Source organism: Meriones unguiculatus, chromosome 11, assembly GCF_030254825.1.
Source record: "Meriones unguiculatus strain TT.TT164.6M chromosome 11, Bangor_MerUng_6.1, whole genome shotgun sequence".
In the NCBI taxonomy this organism is placed as follows: domain Eukaryota; kingdom Metazoa; phylum Chordata; class Mammalia; order Rodentia; family Muridae; genus Meriones; species Meriones unguiculatus.
This window is the reverse complement of record NC_083359.1, coordinates 51589163-51616026: the sequence shown is the minus strand read 5'-3', so window position 1 is coordinate 51616026 and position 26864 is coordinate 51589163. Positions and strand designations below refer to the sequence as shown.

At 42.2% G+C, this 26864-nt stretch overlaps 1 protein-coding gene across 2 annotated transcripts in view; it reads left to right on the top strand.

Moving 5' to 3' along the window:
• Marf1 (meiosis regulator and mRNA stability factor 1) overlaps positions 1–24158 on the top strand; it is a 50406-nt gene extending 26248 nt beyond the window's left edge. For both annotated transcript variants that reach the window (XM_021660546.2, XM_021660545.2), the window contains exons 16-27: positions 226–401; positions 4832–5052; positions 5946–6088; positions 6208–6341; positions 7623–7825; positions 8483–8710; positions 13138–13368; positions 16026–16238; positions 17821–17881; positions 17965–18081; positions 19403–19573; positions 21578–24158. In XM_021660546.2, the coding sequence (XP_021516221.1) occupies positions 226–401; positions 4832–5052; positions 5946–6088; positions 6208–6341; positions 7623–7825; positions 8483–8710; positions 13138–13368; positions 16026–16238; positions 17821–17881; positions 17965–18081; positions 19403–19573; positions 21578–21819 (2140 nt within the window). In that variant the 3' untranslated portion in view covers positions 21820–24158. The remainder of the gene's footprint in view (positions 1–225; positions 402–4831; positions 5053–5945; positions 6089–6207; positions 6342–7622; positions 7826–8482; positions 8711–13137; positions 13369–16025; positions 16239–17820; positions 17882–17964; positions 18082–19402; positions 19574–21577) is intronic.
• The last annotated feature ends 2706 nt before the right edge of the window (positions 24159–26864 follow it).

Below are 26864 nucleotides of genomic sequence, written 5' to 3'. Positions count from 1 at the left end.
CAACTCTGGACCACAGACAAACCCCAAACTTGGTGCCCTTGACAACCCAAAGTGCTTTATCTAACTCCCTGCTGAACACTGCCCAGGGATTTCTAGAGTTATTCATTAGGATGTGTTGTAGAGGCAGTACCTCAGCAGTTACTTCTCAGATACATTGATTAAAGCCTGCTGTTCAGCCTGCAATGCTTTTTTTCATTTTTTTCACTTGCTCTTTTGTCCCTTCAGCTTTCCAGATTGCTATGCTGCAGAGTTTGGTGACCTAGAAATTATGCGAGATAGCCACAGAGGTGTCCCCTTAGAGCACTTCATCACTTGCATTCCAGGAGTGAACATTGCCACTGCTCAGAATGGTGTCAAAGTAGTGAAGTGGATTCACAACAAGCCCCCACCTCCCAATACTGGTAGGTGGGGCAGTGTCGGGGATTGCGCTCTAAACTCGCACCTGTCTACAGGAAAGCCAGGAGGAAGCTTGGATTTTAAACAGCAGTACCATTTTCACTAAAGTGTTTCCTCTGATCTTTTTTTCTCCCACCTTCTCAGAGAAGGGGAAGCCCTATAAAAGGAGTACCACACCATCCTGTCACCTCAAGTTACAGCAAGACTAAGCGCATCTTCTCCCACTGAGGCCAGACAAGGCAGCTCAGCTAGAGGAAAGGGCTCCAGAGGCAAGCAACAGAGTCAGAGACAGTCCCTACTCCCATTGTTAGAGGACCATGTGATGACCATGCTGTACATGTGATACATATGTTTAAGTCCAGCCCACGAAAGCTCTTTGGTTGGTGGTTCAGTCTCTATGATCTCAGTCTCTGGGCCCTCCATGGGCCCAGGTTAGTTTACTCTGTAGGTCTTTTTGTGGTGTCCTTGATCCCCTCTGGCTCCCTCTATCCTTATCCCCCCTCTTCCACAAAACTCCCCAAGCCTGTCCTATTGTTTGTCTATGGGTCTCTACATCTGTTTTTATTAGCTGCTGGATAAAGGCTCTCAGAGGACAGTTATGCTAGGCTCCTGTCTGCAAGCATAGCAGAGTATCATTAATAGTGACAGGGGTTGGCTCTCTCCCATGGGGTGGATCTGAAGTTGGCCAGTTGGCCATTCCTTCAATCTCGGCTCCATCTTTATCCCAAACTTCTTATAGGTGAGACAGATTTTGGGTTGAAGGTTTTATGGGTGGGGTGGTGTTCCCCTCCTTTCACTGGAAGTTCCACCTACCTGGCTACAGGAGATGGCAACTTTAGGTTCCATATCTCCCACTTTTAGGGATCTCAGCTAGGGTTTCTACCTGGGGACTCTTCCTGTCCCATAGATGCTCCCCAACTGATTTCTGTTCTTTCTCCTGGTCCCCCCGCCCCAACACCTAGTCCTCACCTCCTCCCACACAGCTCCTTCCCTCCACTGTACTTCAATTGAGATTCTACTTATATTTCAGTGTGAGAATCAAGCATCCTTCCTTTAGCCCTCCTTGGCTTCTTTGGGTCTGTGGTTGTAGCTTGGTTATTCTGAACATGATAGCTAATACCTGCTTATGAATGCGTGTCTTTCTGTGTCTGGGTTACCTCACCCAGGATGATCTTTTCTAGTTCCATCCATTTGCCTGCAAATTGCATGATTTTCTTATTTTTAATAGCTGAGTAGTATTCCATTGTGTAAATGCGTTTTCTTTATCCATTCTTCAGTTGAGGGACATCTAGGTTGTTTTCAATTTCTGGTTATTATGAATAAAGCTGTGATGAACATTGTTGAGCAAGTGTTCTTATTATATGGTGAAGCATCTTTTTGGACACGTGCCCAGGAGTGGTATAGCTGGATCTTGAGAAACTGCCAAATTGATTTTCAAAGTGATTGTACAAGTTTGTACTTTGACCAGCATTGGAAGAGTGTTCCCCTTGCTCCACATCCTCACCAGCATGTGCTGCCACTTGAGGTTTTGATCTTAACCATTCTGATGGGTGTAAGATGGGAATCTCAGAGTCATTTTAATTTGTATTTCCCTGGTGACTAAGGATGTTGAACATTTTTTTTAAGTGGTTTTTTCTTTTTTTTTTTTTGCCGTTCGAGATTCCTCTGTTTAGCACTGCACCCCATTTTTGAATTGGGTTATTTTGTTTGTTGATGTTTAATTTCTTGGGTTCTTTATATATTTTGGATATTAGCCCTCTGTCGGATGTAGGGTTGTTAAAAATCTTTTTCCATTCTGTATGTTGCCATTTTGTTCTGATGACAGTGTCCTTTGCTTTACAGAAGCTTTTCTGTTTCATGAGGTCCCGTTTATTGATTGTTGATCCTAAAGCCTGTGCTGTTGGTATTCTGTTCAGGAAGGTGTCTTCTGTGCCAATGAGTTCAAGGCTATTCCCCACTTTGTCTTCTGGTCGATTTAATGTATTCAGTTTTATGTTGAGGTCTTTGATCCATTCGGACTTGAGTTTTGGCAAAGTAATAAATAACTGATTTATTTGCATACTTCTACATGCAGAAATCCAGTTAGACCAGCATCATTTGTTGAAGATGATTTCTTTTTTTCCATTATATGGTTTTGGCTTCTTTGTCAAAAATCAGGTGTCTGTAGGTATGTGGGTTTATTTCTGGGACTTCTACTCGATTCCATTGATCAACCTGTCTGTTTTTAATGCTAGTAGCATGCAGTTTTTATTACTGTTGCTGTGTAATAGAGCTTGAAGTCAAGGATGGTGATACCTCCAGATGTTCTTGTATTTTACAGAATTGTTTTAGCTATCCCTGGGTCTTTTATTTTTCCATATGAAGCTGCTCTTTCAAGATCTGTAAAGAATTGTGTTGGGCTTTTTTTTTTTTTTTCTTTAAGATTTTTTTTTTTAATTAGTTATACACATTTTGCCTGTGCACCAGAAGATGGCACCAGGTATGAGCCACCATGTGGTTGCTGGGAATTTAACTCAGGACTTTTGGAAGAAGAGCCAGTCTACTTAACCTCTGAGCCATTTCTCCAACCCTGTGTTAGACTTTTAATGGGAATTGCATTGAATCTGTAGATTGCTTTTGGTAAGACTTTTACCATGTTAATCCTACTGATCCCGTGAGCATGGGAAACCTTTACATCTCCCGTTATCTTCTTGAGCTTCTTTCTTCAAAGACTTGAAGTTCTTGTCATGTCATTTGCATTTGCTTGGTTAGAGTTACACCAAAATGTTTTGTATTATTTGTGGCTATTGTGAAGGCGGTTGTTTCCTTAATTTATTTCTCAACCCATTTATTGCTTATATACAGAAGTGCTACTAATTTTTTTTTTTTTTTTAGTTAATTTTGCATCCAGCCACTTTGTTGAAGGTGTTTGCCAGCTGTAAAAATTCTCTGATAGAATTTTGGGGCTCACTTATATATTTCCTGTGATCTTAAAACTCCCCAGATGCTAAAGACTTGGTAGAACCTGACTTTTGAAGATACCAGCATTGTGCCAGCAAGATGAGTAAAGGCACCTGCCATGAAGCCTGACAACCTGACTTTCGGCACTAGGATCCACATGGTGGAAGGAGAAAACCATCTTCCATATCTATGAGTGTCCACATACGTACATACACACTTCTCTTTGGCTCTAATGTGTCTTCCTTCTTAGGCTTGCACCTCTGTTTAAAGGTAGAAGGGTAACTGAGAACCTAGCCTGAGTCAGTAGCTCTGGAAGTATCCCTAGGCAGAAGCTTCTTCCTTAACCAGTCCTCTCTTCCCTCAGTCTTGGGCTGCCCAGGGCCTCCTGTGGGAGACTCCCAACCTCTGTCATGTGCTATGGGTCTACAAATCCCTTCTACTTCTCAATAAAGGTTTTTGTCTGTTTTTTGTTTGTTTGTTTTTTATGATTTGTTTTTTGTTGTTTAGTTTATTATCATCACTATTATTATTATTTTTATTATTATTGGAAACTGTCTTATGTCTTACTTACATAACCAAGGCTTGTCTTGAATTCATGATCCTCTTGCTTCAGCTTCCCCTGCCCCAATGCTTAGATTTTTGTGGCATTTGCTACTATGCCAAGCTCTACTTAGGCTTTTTTTTTTTTAATAATTTATTTTAATTTTATGTTCATTGGTGTTTTGCCTGCATGTATGAATGTGTGAGGGTGTCAGAAGAACTGGAGTTATAGACAGTTGCCATGTGGGTGCTGAGACTTGAACCTGGGTCCTCTGGAATTGCAGCTAGTGCTCTTAATTGCTAAGTCATCTCTGCACACACACACACACACCCTCCTTCCCCCCCCCCCAAGTTAAAGCTTTTTTCAGGTGTGAGCGCTTGAGACTGCAGAAACCTGATTGTGCAGACCTGTTTATCATAGTATTTAGGCAACAGGGACAGGAAGATTGCTGTGAGTTTGGTCTTCATAGGATGGTCCAGGCCTGTTAGGGCTATATAATGAGACCCTGTATCAACAAGTATGTATGTAGGTAGATCTATTTCTACTTCAGTTTTCCATCCTGCTCAAATTACGGCCTCTCATAGCGTTGTGGGTAAAATTTTAGCTCCATTATTGGTTAATTCCATTCCCATGGGCCACCTTCCTGGCCAAGTTACAAATGGATCTTTGAAACATAGTGTAGACTGGGAAGTCCTTGTTCATCTTCACTTCTACCATAGCCCTAGAGTACTTTGTACTTGATGACACCTTTTGAGAATTAAGGCAAATGGTTTGCCTGCCTGCAGTAAGACGGCCTGGTCATTTGGTTCTGTGGCACCTGGGTGTAAAACCTACTTGCTGCATAGTGATTCTGAGCTAAGAACACAAAATAGCTTTTCAGCCAATGAAGTCATCCCTGAGGTCTTATGTTGTTTTTTTTGTTTTGTTTTGTTTTTGTTTTTGTTTCTTCTCTAGACCCTTGGCTTTTGCGTTCTAAAAGTCCTGTGGGTAATCCCCAGCTGATCCAGTTCAGTAGAGAAGTCATTGATTTACTGAAGAACCAACCTTCTTGCATACTACCAATTAGCAATTTCATCCCTTCATACCATCACCATTTTGCAAAGCAGTGCCGTGTTTCAGATTATGGATATTCCAAGCTGATTGAACTACTAGAAGCTGTGCCTCATGTGTTGCAGGTAAAGGATATAAGGGGTTACTTTTTCAAAGAATGGAATGTTCTTGCATGACTTCAGCTGCCATAGCCAGAGACTAAGACAAAATAGAGACCTCATTTCTCATTCTGAGTAAGCATCTGTTAAGAGCTGGCTTCCAAATGCAGGAGCCTTCTCAAGTTTTGAGGAAACTACAACTTTCCAACCTGAAAGAATTCCTTGGAGGCCTGTGGCCATTTTCCTTCTAGTGTCTGTGGGCTAACAAATGCTCATTATAGCAAGGGGCTGCTGTGAACCTAATATGCTTACAAGTTGGCTCTACCTTTTGTGATTTGGACATTAGTCACTGGACTAGGGCTTAGCATTGCCTATAACTTCCTTGAGGACAGTATTTTCATAATTTCCCACTTGTTAAAAAGGCCTGAAGAACTTTTTAGCTGTCTTGTAGAGTTGATATTAGTCAGCCAGACTGAACATGTGCTCATGATCTTTGGAGACAATGGCACTTTGAAAACAAGCGAACAAGCTGGGCATGGTGGTGCATGCCTGTAATCCCAGCACTTAGGAGGCTGAGGCAGGGAGATCACTGTGAGTTCAAGGCCAGCCTGGTCTACAAAGTGAATCCAGGATAGCCAGGGCTGCACAGAGAAACCCTGTCTTGAAAAACAAAACAAAACAAAAACAAAGAAGGAAGAAAAAAAGAGAAAAAGAAGGAAGGAAGGAAGAAAAGCAAACAAGACAGCTGGGCCATTGTTCTTTTTAACTATACTTGTTGAATTGTGTCTGTTTCAAAATGTAGGCATTACTTATTGAGGGAGATAGTCTGAGAGTAACAAGAGCAAGGTCAGTAAGGTTGACCTAAGAACATATCTTTTGAGTTCTTCATAGTATAAGTAATCAGAACGTTTCATTTTCAGATTCTTGGAATGGGCTCCAAACGTCTCCTGACCCTCACCCATAGGTCCCAGGTGAAGCGCTTTACTCAGGATTTACTAAAACTTCTCAAGTCTCAGGCCAGCAAGCAGGTCATTGTGAGAGAGTTCGCACAGGCTTATCATTGGTGAGTTGATGGGAAGCTTTAAAAAAAGAAAGAAAAAACATAGCAGTCTTTTGTAAAGCTTATTTCTATGGTAATGATTTTACTATTTTTTTTTGCCCATTTCCCATGTTAAAACATAGGTGTTTCTCAAAGGACTGGGATGTCACAGAATATGGTGTTTGTGAGTTGATTGATATTGTATCAGAGATCCCAGATACAACCATCTGCTTGTCCCAACAAGATGATGACATGGTCATTTGTATCCGAAAAAGAGGTGTGTAGAAGCTTGTTGTCTATCTCAGTAGTGCCTTTGTTTTTATTGTACTTTTGAGAACTGACTTCCCTTTGTAGCCCAGGCTGGTCTTGGCTTGCAGTAGTACCCCGACCTTAGTAACCTAAATGCCAGGATTGTGGGCATGAGCCTAGCCATCATTTACTTCTAAGTAGAATAGTTTGTTTATTTGTGTATGTGTGTAAGGGTATGCTCTTGTCTGTCCCTTGCCATGATTCTTAATGGTTTCTTGGGGAATGCAGTTTATAAGACTGCCTGGTATGTAGAACCTGTGTTCTTTGGAGGGAGGGAAGCCATGTGCCATGTAAGAAAGTACACTGGTTAGCCAGGCACCTTTAATCCCAGCACTTGGGAGACAGAGGCAGGCTGATCACATACTGGTCTATAGTGACTTTTAGGACAACAAAGGCTACACAGAGAAACCCTGTCTTGAGAAAAAAGAAAGAAAGCTGACTTACTAGTTTTTAAGATCTACTCAAAGGGGAGAAGAAACTGTAGCTAGCATTTTATTAAATACTTTCCAGCTATGTGCAGCGGTTTCTAGTGTCCAAGTTACCTGATGGAGACACTGTTTTAGCTCTAAGAATTAGTTCACTATGTATACTTTGGAAGAAAACAAACCCAGAGGAATGTGGCATTTGTCTTTCCAGTTGTAGTAGTTCAGTACAGTGAAGTCTGGGAGACAGATCTGTTAATTATCATATTCTGTGTATTACCAGTGTCCTTGAGGTCACAAGCTTCTAGAGTTAAAACAGAGCAGTGTCTGTCTTTTCCTAATTCTCTTCCAGTCAATTTAAAGTTAATAGAAATGAAGATCAATATTTAAGTAATTTTTCTCTTTTGTTTTGTTAAATCTTTGATATCTGATACCCTTTTCTGTTGGCAACTTTACTGAAGATTAAATCAATAAACAAAAAACATGTGAATGTTCAAAAGTATTCCTTCACAGAAATAACATCTGTGTCTATCTTGTTCACATAGGTGTGTAGTAGACAGGATTTGTAGACATTGTTCCTATCTTATACGTAATGACACGTGTATCTCTCACCTCCCATAATAACACCCTCACTTCTCAGGATTGTGCCTTGAGCCTGTATGAGAACCACTGGCAAAGAATCTAGTACCAAGTATCTGTGTTTATTGTGGGCTGTGTGGCTGGGGAAGGCAAGCTGATCTCTTGTGACTCTGACATCACCTCTTCAGGGTTGATAGTAAACACAGTGGGTGGAAGCCTAATTTATATGGTGCTTTATTTTTCTAAAGAACGAACTCAAGATGAAATAGAAAGGACAAAACAGTTCTCCAAGGATGTTGTGGACTTGCTGCGCCACCAGCCACATTTCCGGATGCCCTTTAACAAGTTCATTCCCTCTTACCACCACCACTTTGGCCGGCAGTGCAAACTTGCATACTATGGATTTACTAAGCTGCTTGAACTTTTAGAAGCCATACCTGAAATTTTACAAGTAAGTGAAGAGATTCTAATTCTTTAAGTGATTTTCTGAACAGAATATAGGAAGGTGTTGTTATTGGTTTTAGTTATGAGTCTAAAATATTCTCATCAGCAAAACTGAATTGTTGACCTGTTAGTAAATTTAGGTAAATATGGGATTTGCTCTGTAATCCCAGAATTTATGAGGTGGGGGCTAAGGAATTTTATGGTTGAAGCCAGCCTGGGTTAAACAGCAAGTCTCCACCTCAAAAATAATCTTCAGCTTGTGTTAGAGTAATCACTGAAAATAGAATGAGATGATTTAAATATTAAACCGAACATATTTTGAGCAGGGCCATGCTTCCCAACCCCCCCCTTGGAAGTGGGGTAAGAGTATTCGTGCGAAGCTCTTTCAAGCAGGGTTTAATTTCTGTTATTTTTGCATTATCTTTGATTCTAAAAGCATTGTTAAAACTTTTTGTTGTAAAATTATACATAACAGAATTTATATTGCCAGGAAAAGGAACATTTTACATTCATGTTTGAGTGCCAAAAGCTCTTTGATCTTACAGAACTTTGTTTTGATAACCACATTCCCATCTTAAGTGACCAATGTGTAGGTTTCCATGCCATTTACCTATGAAAACAATGATGTGTTCAAACCCCTCCTTTCTCTTTATGTGTTTTTAAGGTCTTGGAATGTGGAGAAGAGAAAATCCTGACTTTGACTGAAGTGGAGCGATTCAAAGCTCTAGCAGCCCAATTTGTTAAGCTTCTGCGGTCCCAAAAAGATAACTGCCTTATGATGACAGATCTGCTTACAGAATATGCTAAAACTTTTGGATATACATTTCGTCTCCAAGACTATGATGTCAGCTCAGTCTCAGCTTTGACACAGAAGCTCTGCCATGTTGTAAAGGTAAGCCAATGTCCTTCTACTGACTAGGCTGTGCCATGGTCCGTGTGGGGTGCAGCATTTCTCTGTGTGTCTTGCTGTTGTTTCACTGCTGCGTGTCATTGAAACCTTACTAGGTAATAGGAGGTGGCTTGGTTTGGTACTTTAGATTTATGGTCTTTCCTTTATATCTTTATTGATGACCTTTCTGAACTGGCAAGGTCACTTTTTATTCTAAGGTACATGTGCTCAGGTATAGTAATCTCAGCCAATCTGGCCTGAAGTTGAATTCTTCCAGAGAGTTCTTTGTTTCCAAGGTTCCTGGGACACACACTGTATCATGTATCTTCCATGGACCCTGACTCATTTAGGGCTCATCCTGAGAACAAGCACAAGCTCAAAATTGCCGTTGGGGCTGGCAAAGCCCCTTTAGAAGAGGGCACCTTCCTCCTCTTCCCTGCCCTTCTATGCTGAGCTGACCTTCCTATGTATAGGTAGAGCAGCTGGATAGTTTCCAGAACATCTGCAGAACTATACAGCACAGGACTAGGGAAAGACTGCCAGGAGGAAAAAAATGGAAAGGGAAGCAGAAAGTGGTGGCACCATCAAACAGAGGCACAGAGGAAATCTGGTTATATACTGATAGGTTAGAGGAGGAGCCCTCTCAGGAGACAGAAAGAAAGTGGCTAGTAGTGTTCTATAACACTTAGGTGGGTGGAAGTGACTGGCTTGCTACTGAGAACAGCACTTACAGTAAACTGAGCAATGAGGTATCAAGGGAAAGTGGCAGCAGGATTTGCTAAAGCTTTTGGCCTAGCTTGATTGTGAGAAGTAAAGTAGGAGGACCACAGCTAATCACGTGAGATGAAGGGAGCCAGTGACCTGGTGTCCAGGTGCTACAATTAGGTGTGTTTGAAAGTTCTAAAGAAGGATGACTTGATAAGTGAGCAGACAAAGGCAAGGACTTCTGGGAAATGAGCAGACACAGAAGAGTTTGGGATAGTAGGAGGAGGAGGTGGGGGGAATGAATCAGAAGGAGGGACTGCCTTAATCTTTCACAAGATTAAGGAGTCTATTGGGTGGGATCTGATAAAACTAATTCTGGAGATTATCAGCAGAACAGGATGCCATGTTACCATTAAATGGAAGGTTAAGGTAACTTTAAAGAAGAGGGGGCAGGCTTAAGGTAGAAGAGCTCAGAGAAGGTCTGATGTGTGGAATTAGGGGTATGGTGGTACATAGTGCGCTTATGATGCTCACAGATGAATTGTAGAGACGGCCACTGTGCATGTGCCATACAGATGTAGGTCCAGAAGCTGATGCCTGGGCTCATGGTGAGTTGGCCAGATGATCACAATGGAAAGGACTTAGGGGCAAAAGAACTTAAATTATTGATAGGAATGCTAGTGAACCAGTGGCCCCTTGGTGCTAAGATGGACAGAAAAGTGATTAACAGAAGTGTGGCCCGTAATCCTACAACCTAAGGAGGCTGAAGACTTGAAATTCAAGGCCAGCCTGGGCAACTTAACAAGTCCCTATCTTCAAATTAAATAAAAATAAAAAGACTGGAGAGATGGCTGGAGAGATGGCTTGGCAGTTAAGAGTAATGATTGTTCTTCCTAAAGGATCCGGGTTCAATTTCCAGCACCCACATGACAGTTCATAACTGTCTGTAACTCACACAGACCTGTAGGCAAAACACCAGTGCACAAAGAAATAAAAATAATAAATTATCAAAAATAAAATAAAATAAAAAGACTGAAGGTAAAGGTCAATAGTAGAGGATTAGCCCCGCTTTTGAAGCCCTGGGTTCAGTCCTCAATAATAGGTACTGGGAGAAACAACCAAGTGAGGAAAGGAGTCTTTGTGAGACGTGAGAAAAGGGGGAGATTGAAGAGAGTAGTACTGCACAGACTCCAGGTAGGCAGATTGTAAGAGGAGAATGGAGAAGGGGTTGAGGGGGAGGGGTGGGAAGCCATTCCATTTGAGAAGCTGGCATGGAGGTAAGCCACATGGTGGGAAGGGGAGTTTTACAGAAAGTATAAGGAATCCCAAAGTACCAAGGAACACATGCTTAGGCTCTGGCTGCATCTGAAAAAAAAAAAAAAAAAAAACAGAAAAGAAAAAGGAATAGTTAGGCCTTTCCAACTCAGGACTCTGAAACGTGGGCAGACCTAGACAAGCCTCATTTTGGCTTGTGGGTGGGAGTTGGAAATTCTGGAAATGAAAAGTATATTGTCTTATGATAAACCTATCTGTCATTTAGCTTGGTCTTTGTCCTGCTCAACTGAATTAACTGTTTATGTGAATTGACGTTTGTTTGTTTTTTTTTTTTTTTTTTTTTTGTTATGTTTTCTTGTATTGCCAGCCAGTATGTCTATCTGTGAGGGTGTTAGATCCCCTGGAACTGGAGTTACACACAATTGTGAGCTGCCATGTGTGTGCTGGGCCTTCTGGAATAGCTGTTAGTGCTCTTAACTGCTGAACCATCTTCCCAGCCCCTGAATTAACTTTTTAAAAGAAAATTTATTTATTATTTTTTATGTATATGGATATATTTTGCTAGCATGTATGTATGTTTGTCTACCACATATGTGCAGCCCATGGAGGCCAGAAGAAGGCATTGAATACTCTGGGACTGGAGTTACAAATGGTTGTGATCTGCCATGCTAGGAATTGAACCCTGGTCCTCTGCCACCCGAGAACATTTTGATGTCTGTGGTCTAGGCTGCTTCTGAAAGCCTTATCTTGGTTCATGGTCCTACTGCAGCTGGGGGTTTATTTCATGATCTGTGCTCTTACCAGAAACAATGTGGAAGGAAGCCCATGATCTATGTTCTCACTGACTAAAGAGCAAGGAAGGTACTTCAGCAGTGATCTTGGTGACTGCAGATGCCTAGTTGTGAGAGAGGCACGTGGAAGGCTTCTATGACAACTCCTGCCCCAACCTCAAGCCCCATCCCATAAAAGGAACAGCCTAAACAGGAAGCCACAGAAGAGAACTCTTAAAAAGTATGATAAGGATATAGAAGTGTAGCCCTTCATAATTTATGGCTTCTGGCTGGGGCTCAGGAGGGGAAAGACTCAGTCCTATTTAAGGGGCAGGCCACTGAGAGTTTGACCATGCTCCAGTGATCATATAGATAATACAAATTGGATTTGGCATAGAGGAGCTGTTACAAGGGGAGTGCAGACATGGAAGGACTAGGAAGTAAGTGTGATCTGGGCATATACTATGAAATTCCCAAAGAATCAATAAAATTACTATGTTGAGTTAAAAAAAAAAAAAGCAGCAGTATTGGTAATGGTCTAGGATTCTAAAGACAGTGATTCAAAGCCTTTGGACTCATGTTTGCTGGCTAATTGAGTGCCTGCTTTCTCCTTTGTTTCTTTTCTTTTTTTTTTTTTTAAGATCTAGTTTATTTATATGTATGTGTGTTTGCCTGTTTGCATGTGCACAACGTAAATGATAGTGCACTGCCTGTGGAAACCAAAAGAGGGCATTGGATCACCTGGAACTGGAATTACAGATGGTTTTATCTCTATATGAATCCTGGGAACTGAATCTGGGTCCTCTGCAAGAGGACCAAGGGCCCTTAACTGCTCAGCCCTCTCTCCAGTCCCCCACAGCCTCCTGCTTTGAAAGCAGGAACTGTGTTTCTACTATACCACTATACTGCTACCACTATAGGAGTGGGAATCTGTCACCATGTTGTTGCCTCAGTGTAGAGTGTGCCTGAAAAGTAAAGATATGCTGATGCTGAGTCCAGAGTCCAAAGGGGACAAGCACGTCTTCAGGTCTTACTGTAGGCAATGAGCCATTTAGTCTTTGCAGAGAAAGCAAAGCCAGTGGGGAAGAAGTCTAAGGGGAGGAGACTGGATGATCTACTGGCTGATGGTGTGAGTACACAGAGCCCTGCCACCTGCAGTTAAAGACCCATGGCAGGTCTTTGGACCTGAAGAAGGCAAGTAGTCTCAATCACCAAGTTCTTGTCTCTGCACTTGGTATTTGGTGCCCAGGCAATGCCCTGTATCTTTCAGAGGGTCCCTCCCTTAAGTTCTTTGTCTCGTTGAGAATCCTAAGTGATCAACTAGATGCATAGCAGATGAAAATGCTGACTTTAAAATTAGCTCTATGTCATCAAAAAAATGTAGCTTTCCCTATGGTCACCAGCCTAGTCACTAGCTCAGCCAAGGCATGTCAGCTGGTTTGCTGTGTCTTTGCCTTAGAGGAAACCAGCAAGGAAGAAAAAACACAGAAGTAGAGGGAACTGTGACAGTGTCTTCTAATATGGGCTGTAGGGAGGGTAAACTTTTCTGCTCCAGTTTCATTCCAAGTGTTGGTCTGCTGTCACAAAGAAGCCCATATACTCTGTGTTTAAGTGCCTCTGTTGGTCTTTGTTAGCCAGAATGAGATGCTCTGAATTCGGTTTGTATGCCCTCTTCCTTAGGTTGCTGATATGGAGTCCGGCAAACAGATCCAGCTGATCAACAGGAAGTCTCTTCGGTCTCTCACTGCTCAATTGCTGGTGTTATTGATGTCTTGGGAAGGAGATGCCTATCTTTCTGTTGATGAGCTCAGGAGACGTTATGAAACAACCCACTGTACTCCTCTCAACCCCTGTGAATATGGATTCATGACCTTGACTGAGCTACTGAAGAGTTTGCCTTACTTGGTGGAGGTATGTGTGTGAGTGGATCTGAAGACCCATCATATTGGAAGCTTCTCGGCTTGGCAATTCTGGAGTTGTGTTAGGTCTGCATTAGTATATGGAGAGCTGGAGGGACACTAGAGGTCTTGAAATTGGCTGGCCATTTTTGTTTCTTTCATTCACACACTTATGTGTGTGAATGTGTTGCTTGCATTTATGTGTGTACATCAAATGCATGCCTACTGCCCATAGAGGTCAGAAGGAGGCTTTGGAGTTCATAGAACTGGAGTTACATTACAAATGGTGGTGAACCACCATTTAGGTGCTGAGAATTGAACCCAGGGCCTCCTCAAAGAGCAGCAAGTGTTCTTAACTACTGAGCTATGTCTCTCCATGCCCCTTTTACTTTCATTGTGTGTGTGTGAGAGAGAGAGAGAAAGAGAGTGTGTCACAGTGGCAAATGTGTGGAGGATAATTTGCAGGAATGGGTTTATTTTATATACTTGCTGAGGCATTTGAAGTTATATATACATACACATGCACACATACAATATGAAAAATTCAAGTTATTTCCATTAATCCTGAAAATTAATGATAACTGCAGCTTTTTAAAGATTTAACAGTTTTCATTTTATATGTGTGAGTGTTTTGTGTGTATGCACACTGTACATATGCCTGGTACCCATGGAGGGTGGAAGAGGGTTTTGGTATTCTGGAACTGGAGTTATAGATGGTTGTGAGTTGCCGTGTGGGTTCTGGGAACCAAATCTAGGTCCTCTGCAAGAACAGTAATTACTCTTACCTGCGCTGATCCAGTTCTCTATTCCCAACTCCAGCTCTTAAAAAAAAAAAAAAAAAAAAAAAAACAGAACAAAACATTTCGGGGCATGAAAAGAAATGTGGTAGAGGGTATAATTTACTTTTTTATTGCTTTTGCTGATTTGTTGTGCCAAGGAAGCATCTTGCTACTCACTGAGCAACAGCCCTAGCACACCACTTATTTTATATCTTAATATAGTCTCTTTTTTTTTAAATTTTATTTATTTATTATTTCTACAGCATTCTGCCTGCATGTGTGCTTGAGAACCAGAAGAGAGCACCAGCTCTCATTGTAGATGGTTATAAGCCACATGTGGTTGCTGGGAATTGAACTCAGAACCTTTGGAAGAACAGTCAGTGTTCTGGCTCTGAGTCACCTCTCCAGCCCTTAATATAGTCTCTTAAAAGAAAATGAATTTACAGAAGATGTCAGTGGATCCGATTCAACCATGTAGGGAATGAATGATTAAACTGTCATCATGTGACCATGTGCTAGGTCAATAGTTAAATCAAATCCTTCTTGCTTCTGTGGTACTAGGAATTGAACCCAGGGCTTCACTCATGCTAAATAGGTGTTAAGCTGAGCTACACCCCAGCCTCCCAGTCTAACACTTAAAAACTGTTAATTACAGTCTATCAAATACAAATTCTGAGCAGTGCTACCAGAGCCTCAAGAGAAACAGCTTGTCATGGCTTGGTGGCAGTGCCTGTGCCCCTTCTCCTGGTGATGTCAGCACATCTGTGGAGTGGGATGGTGCTGGTTAAGTTTTCTCCAGTTCAATTTTTGTTATACAACTATCTAAAACAGGTATATAGAGCAAATATTTGTTTGATGATAAATGGTAAGAAGATTTGTTTTTCTTTTTCCTTTTTTTATTTTTGTTTTTGTTTTTTTCAGAGCTGAGGACCAAACCCAGCACCTTGAGCTTGCTAAGCAAGCACTCAACCACTGAGCTAAATCCCCAACCCCAAAAATTTGTTTTTAAATGACTGATTGGTATACATGTAGTTTTACCATTTGCAAAAGAAGAGCACAGATTTGCATATTAAGATGGATGTTCTTGTCTGTTTTCATATAAAAGAATCTTGGCTGGACATTTGAAACTATAGGACTTGGAGCATCTTCAGTGGTCTTCAGAGTTGCATATAACAGAAAATTGGTATGAGCAGTAATAACACTGCTAATAGCATACCACTGATGCAAACTTGACTGAGGTCTTTCAGGCAGCATTTATTGGAGTTGAATGGTGTATCACACACTCAGCATGAACAACAGTATGGAGAAGTGCTACTGGAAACACCTTGTGTTCGTTATGAGTTTGGCTCTTGAAGTAATTTTTGGTTGTTGAGATTCAGAAACATTTTTATAGTGCCAGTTTTTTTGCAGTCCTCATAAGCAGTTTCAGAAGCTGGATACCAGAGGACACAGGAGTTTTGTGTGTGTGAGCACGCCTGTGTGTCTATATGTGTGTGTTTACAAGGGCAGCCAGTGTTGTTTTGCCTCACACTATTTCCAGGAGATGCGGTCTAGGGCCACAGCCACTATGTCTGTCTTTCTGGGTTGCCTTACCTTTTGGGACTGCAGATTCCCTACTTTTCTTCCCTCCTCACATAGTTTCTTCAGACTTCACAAGATTACATCTGCAGAGAAATCATAGTTGCCCTGGGTTGTTGAGCCTGTCTGGAAGGCCTTGCCATGAGCATCTCCTAAGGCTTTGGGAGACCCTTCTTTGAGCCCCTTCTAGAGTACTTTCAGAAATCAAAGTGATTTGGGGCCTTCTGAGTGTACTTGATAGGAGGCCGTCACTCCAGAGAGGCAGGGCCAGTCACTCAGGAAGTTTCTAATTCTTCTTATTCTTCTGGGCCAGGTGTTTACGAATGATAAAGCAGAAGAATATGTGAAGCTCACAAGCCTATACTTGTTTGCAAAGAATGTGCGATCTCTGCTTCACACCTATCACTACCAGCAGATTTTCCTTCATGAATTTTCAATAGCTTATACCAAGTATGTTGGAGAAACACTGCAGCCCAAAACATATGGCTACAGTAGTGTGGAGGAGTTATTGGGAGCCATCCCACAGGTAGGTATTTTCATCAGCTTCTGGGAAAGTGTCTTTCTAAAGAACCATTGCTGATTCCTGATCAGAGATGTAAGGTGTCACCTGAGTACTGCCAAATAAGATAAATGGTTTTAGTGTTTCTCAGTCTTTTTTTAAAACAAACAAACAAACAAAAAAAACCCTTTATTTTGTGTCAGGTAAGTTAGTTTCAGGCCTTCCCTCTAGAAATGTGCTCAGTGGTCACCTAACCAGACAGGACACCTAAGCAGATGTCCTGAGTAGAATGTGACTAGAGCAGCATAGCTGTGATACCACCTCCACCCCACCCCCCCATCTCCTCTCAGTGAGTGTGAAAAATGGCCCAGGCACGGCCACTTCCTAAGGATGAGAATCCCGGAGGGGGCAGCATCACAGATATTTCTGAGTTACTGTGTAGCACGGAGGCATAAGTTGTCATGGTAGGTAAGGTGGCATGCACAGATGAAGAATAGCCATGTGAGAAGCAATGAAACTGCACTGGGAGAGTGCTTGCTGACCTGCAAAGAATAAAAATGAAAAAAAAAAAAATACAAGCATGCTAGAGCCCTATAGTAGCTGTTCTGAGGGTCTTGCTCCTTCAAGTAAGAGTTTCCCTTTGCTGTGGAGAAGGCAAGGAAGCTTAGGTTTACCTTTGGAGAGCATCACTGCTCTCCACAAAAGAGCTGAAGGAGACTGAGTGGAGGAAGGAGCTTACGCAGGGTCCTGATTGCTGTCCAGGCCCCAGAACATGTTGGTAAAGGAGTTGAGCTGGGTTAAAATGTGTGAGCACTTGTAGTCAAATTCTAAAATGCAAAATATTCCAAAACTTTCGGTAGGCAAGGTGGTACCACATTGGACAGTCTATACCTGACCTCCTATGATGAATTGCAGGCAGAATACTTTTTCATTATAAAAACAACGGAAAACTCATTTACCTGCCTTCAGGCTATATTTATATGATTCTTAAGAGAAAGAGAGGTCTAGTTTAAGTCTATCATATACCCAGACCAGTACTAGGTATATGCAAATCCTCCCAAGTCCCTTCTGATTCCAAGTATTTGAGAAAGGGTGCTTAGGCTATGATAAAATAGTAGAAGAATGCCTGGAAACTGAGGATAGAGATTTACTGGGAGCCAAGGCATACTTTTACCCTGACCTGGCTGAAGGGTCAGAGTGGTACCATCAGGTCAGGGCTGCTGCTTTACTGTCAGGATCAGCAATTAGTTGATGGATCTAAGAGATGCTATCCTTTGAGGCTGAGTTCAGTTTCTATTAGAAAAAGTAAGTGGGAAGTTTCCGGATTTAAGTCACAAAGGTATGGAAGATAATATTGAAGAGTCATAAATACTTTTAATACTGCATCTTTTGAGTTTTAATTGCTCAGCTTTTTCAGGAGGACATGTTTCTATCCTTTGCTGTCTATTGCTTTAGAAGCTAAAGAGCTAGCATAGAAAAGCTGTTCATTGAGTTTTAACTCTGTTGTGTGAGAAGCACAGGAGAATGAGGCCTCCCAAGCCCCATTCACCTATTAGATTACTTTTCTCTCATTTTCCACTGCTTAACCAGGAGTATGTCTTGTGTTCAGGTGGTCTGGATAAAAGGACATGGTCATAAGAGAATTGTGGTGTTAAAAAATGACATGAAAAGTAAGTAAGCTCCCATCCCCTCCCCTGAGTCAATTGTGATGCTCTCATTTGACCTTTCTCTGATGGGCACTGTTGTCTTCTAGACCGGCTAAGCTCACTTGACCTTTTCCCTGCCAATCATGAAGACCAGCCTGCAGTCAGCAAGCAGATCCTGGAGGTGCCAGAATCCCATACAGCCTCAGAACTGCAGCTTAGAACAGGTACTAGGAAAAAACAATAAAGTAGACAAAGCCTTAAAGTTCCAGGAGGTGGCTTGGGTTTAGGATATGTGGAGGAAAAAGGACAATGGGTATTTTAATTAAAATTAAACATATATTTAAAGCAATTTTAGATGGTTTATTTTTTATTTTTTATTTTTATGTGTATGAGTATTTTGCCTGCATATATGTCTGTGCACCATGTGTGCATCTGGTGGCTGAGGAAATCAGAATAGGGCATTGGGTCCCCTGGAACAAGAGTTATGGATAGTTGTGAGCCACTATATGGGTGCTAGGAACCAAATCCAGGTTCTCTGCTAGAACAACAAATGCTCTTAACTGATAAGCCATCACTACAGACCTAAATATTCATTCCCCCAAGTGCAGTTTAGTGTGTCGTTAACAACTACATGTGGTAGTATTGAATGATTGGCTAAGTAAATGATTGGTCCTTAAAGATTATCCCAATTCAGATGTTTTGTTTCTTTTTCTTTTTGGATGCTTACTAAAATGACTGTTTAAAACTGTGGTGATAAATAGAAAGAGAGCCCAGCCCCAAATATCCAAATACAACGTGTCAGGAAGGTTAGGTGAATTTGTGCTGATAGGCTAATGGAATTCTGCTAAAGGCTAGTCAGTGAATGGATACTAAGGTTGGTGGACTATGCTGAGCTGGGTCATCAGGGTTCTTGCTAGACTAGATTTGGAAAGGACACAACATACATATCACATAGGCCTTATGAGAAAAAGGCTCAGGAACCTGACTATGGAGCATAACATATAGGGGTGTGAAAGTGCTCATCCAGGTAATTGAGTCTCAGGCTTTATGTAGAGCCAGCTCTTGTGTCGACAGAAGCCAACTTCAGAACTCTGTAGACTTGGGCTCTACCATTAAATGTAAGAGAAATCTAAACACAGCATCACAAGTAGCTAGAAGGATTACTTTGCCTTGTGTTTAGAGAAAAGCTGTTTCCAGCATCTAACTCTGCTGAAGCTTCTTGCCCTGGCTGTCTCCTTCCACTGTCCTCAACCTTCAGTAGTTTTGTTTCTTCTCTAAAGGCTCTTTTCCTTTTTGGCATCTTCAGGGACCAATGTTCTAAAGAACACAAGTCTTCAGCAGACTGTTGGCTTTAGTGTATTGTTTGTCAGAGGTCTTCTGATAATGGCTTTGTTGTTGTTTGTTGTTTTTTATTTTAAATAAATAAATATGTATATATAAAGAGAGAGTGCTTGATTATTTTATGCTGACTTCTGAAGCTGAGGAGAACCTCAGGGGTAGACCTTTGTGCATATTTGAATATAGCTGCCTGCCTTCTATCTGCAGGGCCCAGCCAGATGGAGCAGGAGCTTCTGCACCTGACCAACAGCTCTCCTGTTGACCTCCTCTGTGCTCCTGTCCCTTCATGCCTGCCATCCCCTCAGCTAAGACCAGATCCTGTCATCCTGCAGCCCACTGATCTCATTCAGTTTGAAGAACACCCTCAAGAGCCATTGGGTATGTCACACCCTATATGCTGAACACCTCTATGTGGGTTTAGCAAATGACCCATGCTGCCAGTATAGGAGGTGTCTGGTGGACATAGGAAAAAAGAATGCTGTTGCAGGTATAAAAGTACCCATGCTGATGATTCAGTCCCTTCCTTGTTGGGGTTTCTGCTAATTTATAAACCAGGTGTAATCTAAAGTTCAGGGGAAGTGTCACCGGTCTGTGAAAGAGCACTTGAGTAATGAGTCTTATCCTGGGTCCTCTGGTACTTCTGACCATCATGTTTGATGTTCAACTTCTCAGCACCTGTTACCTACTACATAAATGTAGTACATAACATTTATGTTAAGGTTACATAACATTTGCGTAGGGTCCAGTGTGTATTGGGGCTTTAGGAAGCTGGTCTGAGCAAGGTACCTATGGATTAAGGCCCTGGAGTCCTGTGACCTAAAAACCAATAGAGCTAAACCCCCTTTTTTGTTGTTGTTTTGTTTTGTTTTTCAAGACAGGGTTTTAGGGTAGCTTTGGCTGTTCTGAAATTTGTTAGCCTCAAACTCAGAGATTCTCGTGCCTTTGCCTCCTGAGTGCAATGATTAAAAGCTAACCTCTTAACATCCAAACTTAGTGCCAGTCTGATGTGAGGTCTGTTCAGCTTTCTTACTCCTCTGTCAGGTGCTGGGGCTGATAGACATTGGAACTCTGACCATACTGTCAGTGGGGCCACCATCTCCACTCCAGAGGTTAAGTCTCTTGACTACGGTGACTACGGGTCATTCTGCCTTCTTTGAGGAATCCCAGATGCTTTGTGGAAACCCTTCACTTTTTCTTTTTTGTTTCTTTAATCTGACTCTTCCCTTTTTTGCCCATACTTCCTTCTGTACTATAGGCTGGCTTCCACTGTACATAGTCTTTGTAAGGCAGTGTTTGGTACTGGTGACCCCAGATAGGGCCAGAGGGTTTGAAGCTACTTCTGACTTGGAAAGAGCCAGTGAGGACACAGACTCACTTGTGTGCTCCTTTGAAATGAGGGGTTCCAGGTGGTAGAGGTGAGAGTTGCTTCTTCATGGGGTACTGGCCCATGAAGCTCTTCCAATTACTTGGGACAGAGGAGAGCAAGAATCTGAGGAGCATGGGTCTCTGCTCATTGCCCAAGGAGCAGCTGAGGCTGTATCATCCCTCTGACACTATCACTTGACCTTGTCATCAGGGGTCCCTTGCTACACACAGAAGGCATCTAAGGTACAGTGGTCTATCTTTCTCAAACACTTGTGGGTTATGTGATCTAAGCTCTGAAGAAAACAGCTGATGTTTTAAAGTAGCCACGGTTCCACATGGCTCTCCCCTTATCTCTGGTGTCAACACCATGACAAGCATGTGGCCTCTGTAAGAAAAACAGGCAGACACTCCCTAGCACAAATGTCCCCGTTGCCTCAGGAAGTTCACAGGAAGCTTATGAGGCTTTGGTCCTAGACAGAGAATGAAAGAGCAAAGAGTCTGAGGAAGCAAACTGGCCTTTGATAGGTAGCCAACATGACCTCTCTAAAAATTTGCAATCCGAAGAAAGGTGATGGGTCATTTATAAATATTTGATTTTTGTGACATACAATGTTGGCCATGTAACTAATATCTAAATTGTGACATAGTGTGACATTTGGTGGCTGGTTGGTTGGTTGGTTGGTTGGTTTTTTGTTTTTTCGAGACTGTGTAACAGCCCTGGCTGTCCTGGAAATTGCTTTGTTGACCAGGCTGGCCTCAAGTTCACAGAGATCTGACTGCCTCTGCCTCCAACTCCTGAATACTGTTTGTTGTTTTTTGAGACAGCATCTTGACAAGGTTGGCCTGGTGTTGTAATCCTACCTTACCTTTCTGAGAGCTAGATTTACAACCACCCTGACTTTGGTGGGGTTTTATAAGGTTTTTTGTTTTGTTTTGTTTTTTAAATACAGATGAACTGAAATCCAGTACTTCTTATGAGCCCTGGAACTAAATCTATTTACTTTTTTGTTTTTCTAGGAATTTTAGCTTTAAACCAAGAAGAAAAAACAGAAATTCCAGTACCAGTAAAGAAGGGGAATCTTCTCTGTGACTCCTCACCCTGTAGCCCAGCATCTAACCCTGCTCCTCCCAACCCCTTCTTAGAAGCCCCTGAGTCACTGTTCAGCAAGGATGCAGTGGAAAGCCCAGCCAAAAAGCAGCCCAAAAATAGAGTTAAATTGGCAGCCAACTTTTCTTTTGCACCTGTAACCAAGCTTTAACTCCCATTTAGAACACAGAGTTAAATTAGGATGGGGAAAACTGTCTAAATCTACAAACAAAATGGTCTTAAAAACCTTATTTTATGTCTTGACCCCAGAAGCTACTTTTATTGATGGTCCATAGGGCGATGTTCCTTTTGAACTTACAAATGAACTTTTTCTTTCTTTCTTTATTCCTCTCAGTTATTTGAAAGAACTCTGGCCTCCATTAAGGAATCTATAATATATTTACCAAAATTTTTTAGACTATGATGAATTGTGGTGGTTGGGGAAGAAGTAAGCAGAGATCACTCAGCAGGAAGTGGCTTGACTCCCATTGAGCAACCTCTGATTTTTGTTTAAACAAATGGAGTTGTGGTTGTTCAAGAAGCCAAGCATATCCATGAGCCTGTGGGTCACACACTTGGGGAGAAGTGGGCAGCAGGAGAGCCATATTCAAGCTGACAAGAAAGTTCCTGGCTTCTAGGTGACTTGTTGGTGTGCCTTGTTTTTTATGTAACTATGTCTGTGATTGATCATTGTGGCTTCATCCCAAATTTTTAAATGTTTCCACTTTGGGATTCCATTTAGGAGCTTTCTAGAAAGTTGTTTCATGCTTCCCTTCTCGTCTTCTCAGTTTGATAAGGATCACTTTAAGGAAAGGAGACGGTCTCAGTGTCATGGTGTCATGCATTTAAAGTCAGCATTTGAATGACGGCACACATTATTGTGTGTTGAGAGATGGTATTGCTAAGAGTCTGATTTTTTTAAACTATGCATCAAATGCATAAATTATAAATCAGAGCTGAGTAGCGAGGTGCTTCAAGAGGCGTGGGTTCGATACTATTTCCACTAGGAAGAGACCGGAGTTCTATCTGTTATGTGAAGGCCAAGGTTGATCAGCCTAACCTTGTTTTTGTGATTTTAGAGTTGGCTGTAAAGCTGGGAAGCACTCCATGTGAGGATGTGTGTTCATGTTAGTTGTCTTTTAATGTCTGGTTTTACTGTTACTTCTCGCTATTGGAAGCACATTTGGGTTTTTTGTTTTGTTTTTTGTTTTGTTTTGTTTTGTGGTGTCTGATGTTGGCATTTGGGAAAAGCCAGCCTTGTGGGCACCACCTGTGGAATGGCCTTCTCTCTGGGTGTCTGAGGTGTCCACTCATGAGTGGCCTCTCACTCCTACTGGAGAGGCCTGACATTTACAATGGATTGTATTTGTTGGGCAAAAAAAGGCAGATCCATACAGCAGAAAGAACCTGTTGGCGCACAGTCTTCCACTTGTTAGATGGTTTCTTTGGTGGGAAATGTTTATATATATATAAATTTTTTTTCCTAGAAAGCCAGAAAATGGATTCTGATATCATAGCCAGCATTTTGATAAAATGTCATAAAATTGAAGGCTCTAGAGATATTTTTTTTTACCAGTTGAATTTTTGTTGCCAAAATCTTTTAAATGAAGCCAGTGATTTCCAGTTCTCAGCACATGACCTACCCCAGATGGACCTGCACTGAAATGTTCTGCAGGCCTGCCACACTCTGTGCAGAGCCTGAAGGTACTTCTTATGCAGGCCTGGCAGCACTTCTTTTTTGAGGCTTGATAGCACTTCTTCAAGGCCTCATGGTACTTTTCTGCAGACTTAGTGAATAGGAAGCAAAATGGCACATGTGCAATTTCTTTAAGGCTTTTAAGCAGTGTAATAAAGTTGATGTTAAGAATGTGAGTTGACTTATTTGCAGACATCCTAAGGCTAAGCTTGCCTACTCAGACTTCAGGTTTGCAAGCGCAAAAGGGATTATGGACTTTGAAAACGCCAGGTGTCACTAAAGTCACTTGGAGCCATCTCAAAGGTCAGTTTCTGTGGGCAACAAAGCATAGTTGTGTACAGTGAATAGGTATCTCTTTGCCATTTGTTGGAGTTGCCCGTGTGTCTGGGGCGAGTGTGACTAACCATTGCTGTTTAAAGATGTAAAAACTTGATGGAAGCTCATTGAGTCTGAGATGTGTCCATGGTGGCCAGTCCAATCACTATTTCTTTATCCAGAGGCTTAGGTGAAGATGCTATGATATATGCACATGGAAATGGTGAGACACTCTTTCTGGGTGAAAGGATATAGCAGATTAGATTTATCTGTTAAAAAGACAAACGTGATCACCAGAATCTCCTTCCCCATCTTCTCATTGTGCACTGTTTGCTTTCAATCAGGCTTGGGGGACAAGATGTTTTTCTTAAATGTCTACTTTGTTTGAACACATTTGTGGGGTGTGTGTGTGTGTGTGTGTGTGTGTGTGTGTGTGTGTGTTTCAAGTGCTGTTTGTGTTTTGGGACCAAACAGTTGTCAATAAACTTTATGAGCAAGTATCTGTGATGAGTGCTTTTGTTTGTGGGGTGGGATTACAAACCAGCCTAGTCAGCTCTCATTTTCAGTGGCTTTAGCTTTTAACCCTTCCCAGAATGTTAGGTGTTTAAGCTGGAGATATGGGTAGCTTGGTTGGTGGAGTTCTTGCTTAGCATTCATGAAGCCCTGGGCTCAATTCTCAGCACCATATAAAATGAAATCCTCTGCCATTTCAGCATTGTAAAAGTGGAGGCAAGAGGATGTGAAAGTCATATCAGCAACATAGCAAACTGTAGGCCAGTCTGAAATGAATGAGGTAAGCTGGTGTGGCATTTAAGGGATGAAGGGGATCAAAGCAGGTCCCTGGGCTGTTGGTGCTATGTGAATACCACCTGCATTTTAGAGTCGTGCTTCCTGTTCCACATGAAGAAGAGATCCTCCCAGCTAGCTAGAGTCAGGATGAACCCTATGTTCTCCTTTGAGACATACGTACTTTGGGATGTCTGGTTTCTGTTTCCTGATAAGCTTGCTTTTCTCATTAAGCAAGTCTTGGAAGTTAAGACTTCCTATATAGTTTCAGCTATGAAATCTCTACCCCCTTGGGAAGAAGGAGACAAGTTGCTTCTCAATGTAGTATTTGGTTAAGTCAGTGTTACACGCTCCCAATGACTATTGGATGGTGCTTTCAAAACATCTTTCTCCATAGCAAAGTTGTACAGAAAAGGTTGGAGTTGGGAGAGATGGCTCAGTGGATCATATGCTAACTACGTAAGCAGGAGAGGATGATTTCAATCTCCAGCATACACCTAAAATGCTGGGCATGGCATCCAGGCCTGTGATCCTGATGCTGGGGCCAGAAAGGTAGAGTACTAGAGCTTGCTGGCCAACCAGCCTAGCCATAGGTAAGGGCTAGGTTGGTTGAGACACCCTGACTCAAAATCCAAAGTAAAGACAACTGATACCCAATGTTGACCTCTGACCTGTGTGCATGCATTCGTGTGTGTGTGTGTGTGTGTGTGTGTGTGTGTGTGTGTGTGTGTGCACAAAGTGCCTACCCCTGGCTTCTCAATCCTGTGATTCCTGCCTAGAAAATCTGAACTCTAAAATGTGAGCTCTCCTTCCACATTCCTACAGCCTCTGTACCTTCTGGTTACACAGCGGGACTAGGGAAACAATTGGTCATGATAGCCCAAACATTACACAGCTGTATGGCCTGAAAGAAAGGGAGGGAAAAAAATTCTTTGTATCCTCCTTCCCTGAAGAGCCTGCTGGGTAGGAGCAGGTGGGACCTGAAGCTGATTGGTTGTCTGTGGGACTTCTCAAAGGGAGCCTTGAGTAGTAGTTTGTTGGAGTGTAAAAGGACCTAGAGCAGCAGTTCCCAACCTGTGAGTTGCAACCATGTTGGGGGTCACATATCAAATATCCTGCATATCAGACGATTCGTAACAATTACAGTTATGAAGTGGCAACAACAAAATGTTATGGTTGGGGTCAACCACAACATGAGTAACTATTAGGAAGTTTGAGAACCACTGACCTAGATTGTTGTAATTAAGCAGGAAAGAAATTGGTGGAGTGGATGGGGTTATGCAGGGTGGCAAAAGGACATTTAATTCATGGGTCAGTTTCCTCCCATGTAGATGGCCATGGTAGAAACTCTCTTTCTCCTTCATATCGTTCTGGAAGATTTGCTTTGTGTCCTGGGGCCTTATGTAACTTTGGATCCTGGGTCATATGGAAGAGAATGGCCTGAACCCTGTGTCATCAAGGAAGAAGAACCTAGAGATGTGGCAAATTCCATGCCAGCAGATGCTGAGGCTCAAAGGTCATTAGGAAACCTGCCCTGGGGAGGTGCAGGACTCTTACGAAAGTACATGACATGGGGCCTTGGCTTACAGGGCTATGTCATTTGTGGTCCTCCTGCAACATCCCTCCTGCTAACCTCTCTCTTGAGAGCAGCACCCACTCTCAGAGCCACAGCAAAGCTCAGCAACCTTCCTATTTCTAGTTTCCTGTCTGCTGGTTTGCTGGTGGCAGGGTCCTTTATCACATTCCTAACTCTAAGCTTGCCTGCTTGTACTTTGATTCTTACAAGCTGGATACTGGAGGTGCAGAACAGTGAAGACAGGGAGCTCCATGAAGGTCTTAATTTGAGCAAAATAGCTCCATGGTGAAGCCTCAGTCCATTTGGCTAACCCTACCATTCAAGGAGATTCAGTTCTGATTCCAAGCTCCTCATTGACCTCTTTTGACCTCTGTCTCCCTCACTAGGAGACAAGGTGCACATAATCCATTTTCTAGCACCTGCCAAGGAATTCATTGACTAGTGAATTACCTCACACATCCACAAGGTGAAACATGCCTGATGGCTGTTTCTTAAGCCAGCTGGCTTCAGTACTCTGGCCCAGTCATGATGCTCACTTGCTGCCTTGTGCATTGAAAGCTCAAGACTTCTGCTCCCTGAACCCAACTCCGTCACATTATATGACCTTATATATACCACTCTGAGCTTCAGTTTTCCCATCTACCAACTGGGCGTGATGCCCTCCCTCCCTGCAGTGTCTCAGTGAAAGGAACTTTCCCTTGTCTGATGCATTAGCTTCTATAGCTTCTAAGAAGCCTTACTGGGTGCTTCTCCTGAACTCCATTCTTCCATCTTCTTTCCTGGCAGTTCCTCCTCAGTCTGCATTCCCCTAAATTAGTATGAACCAAGACATGAAGCTAGAGTG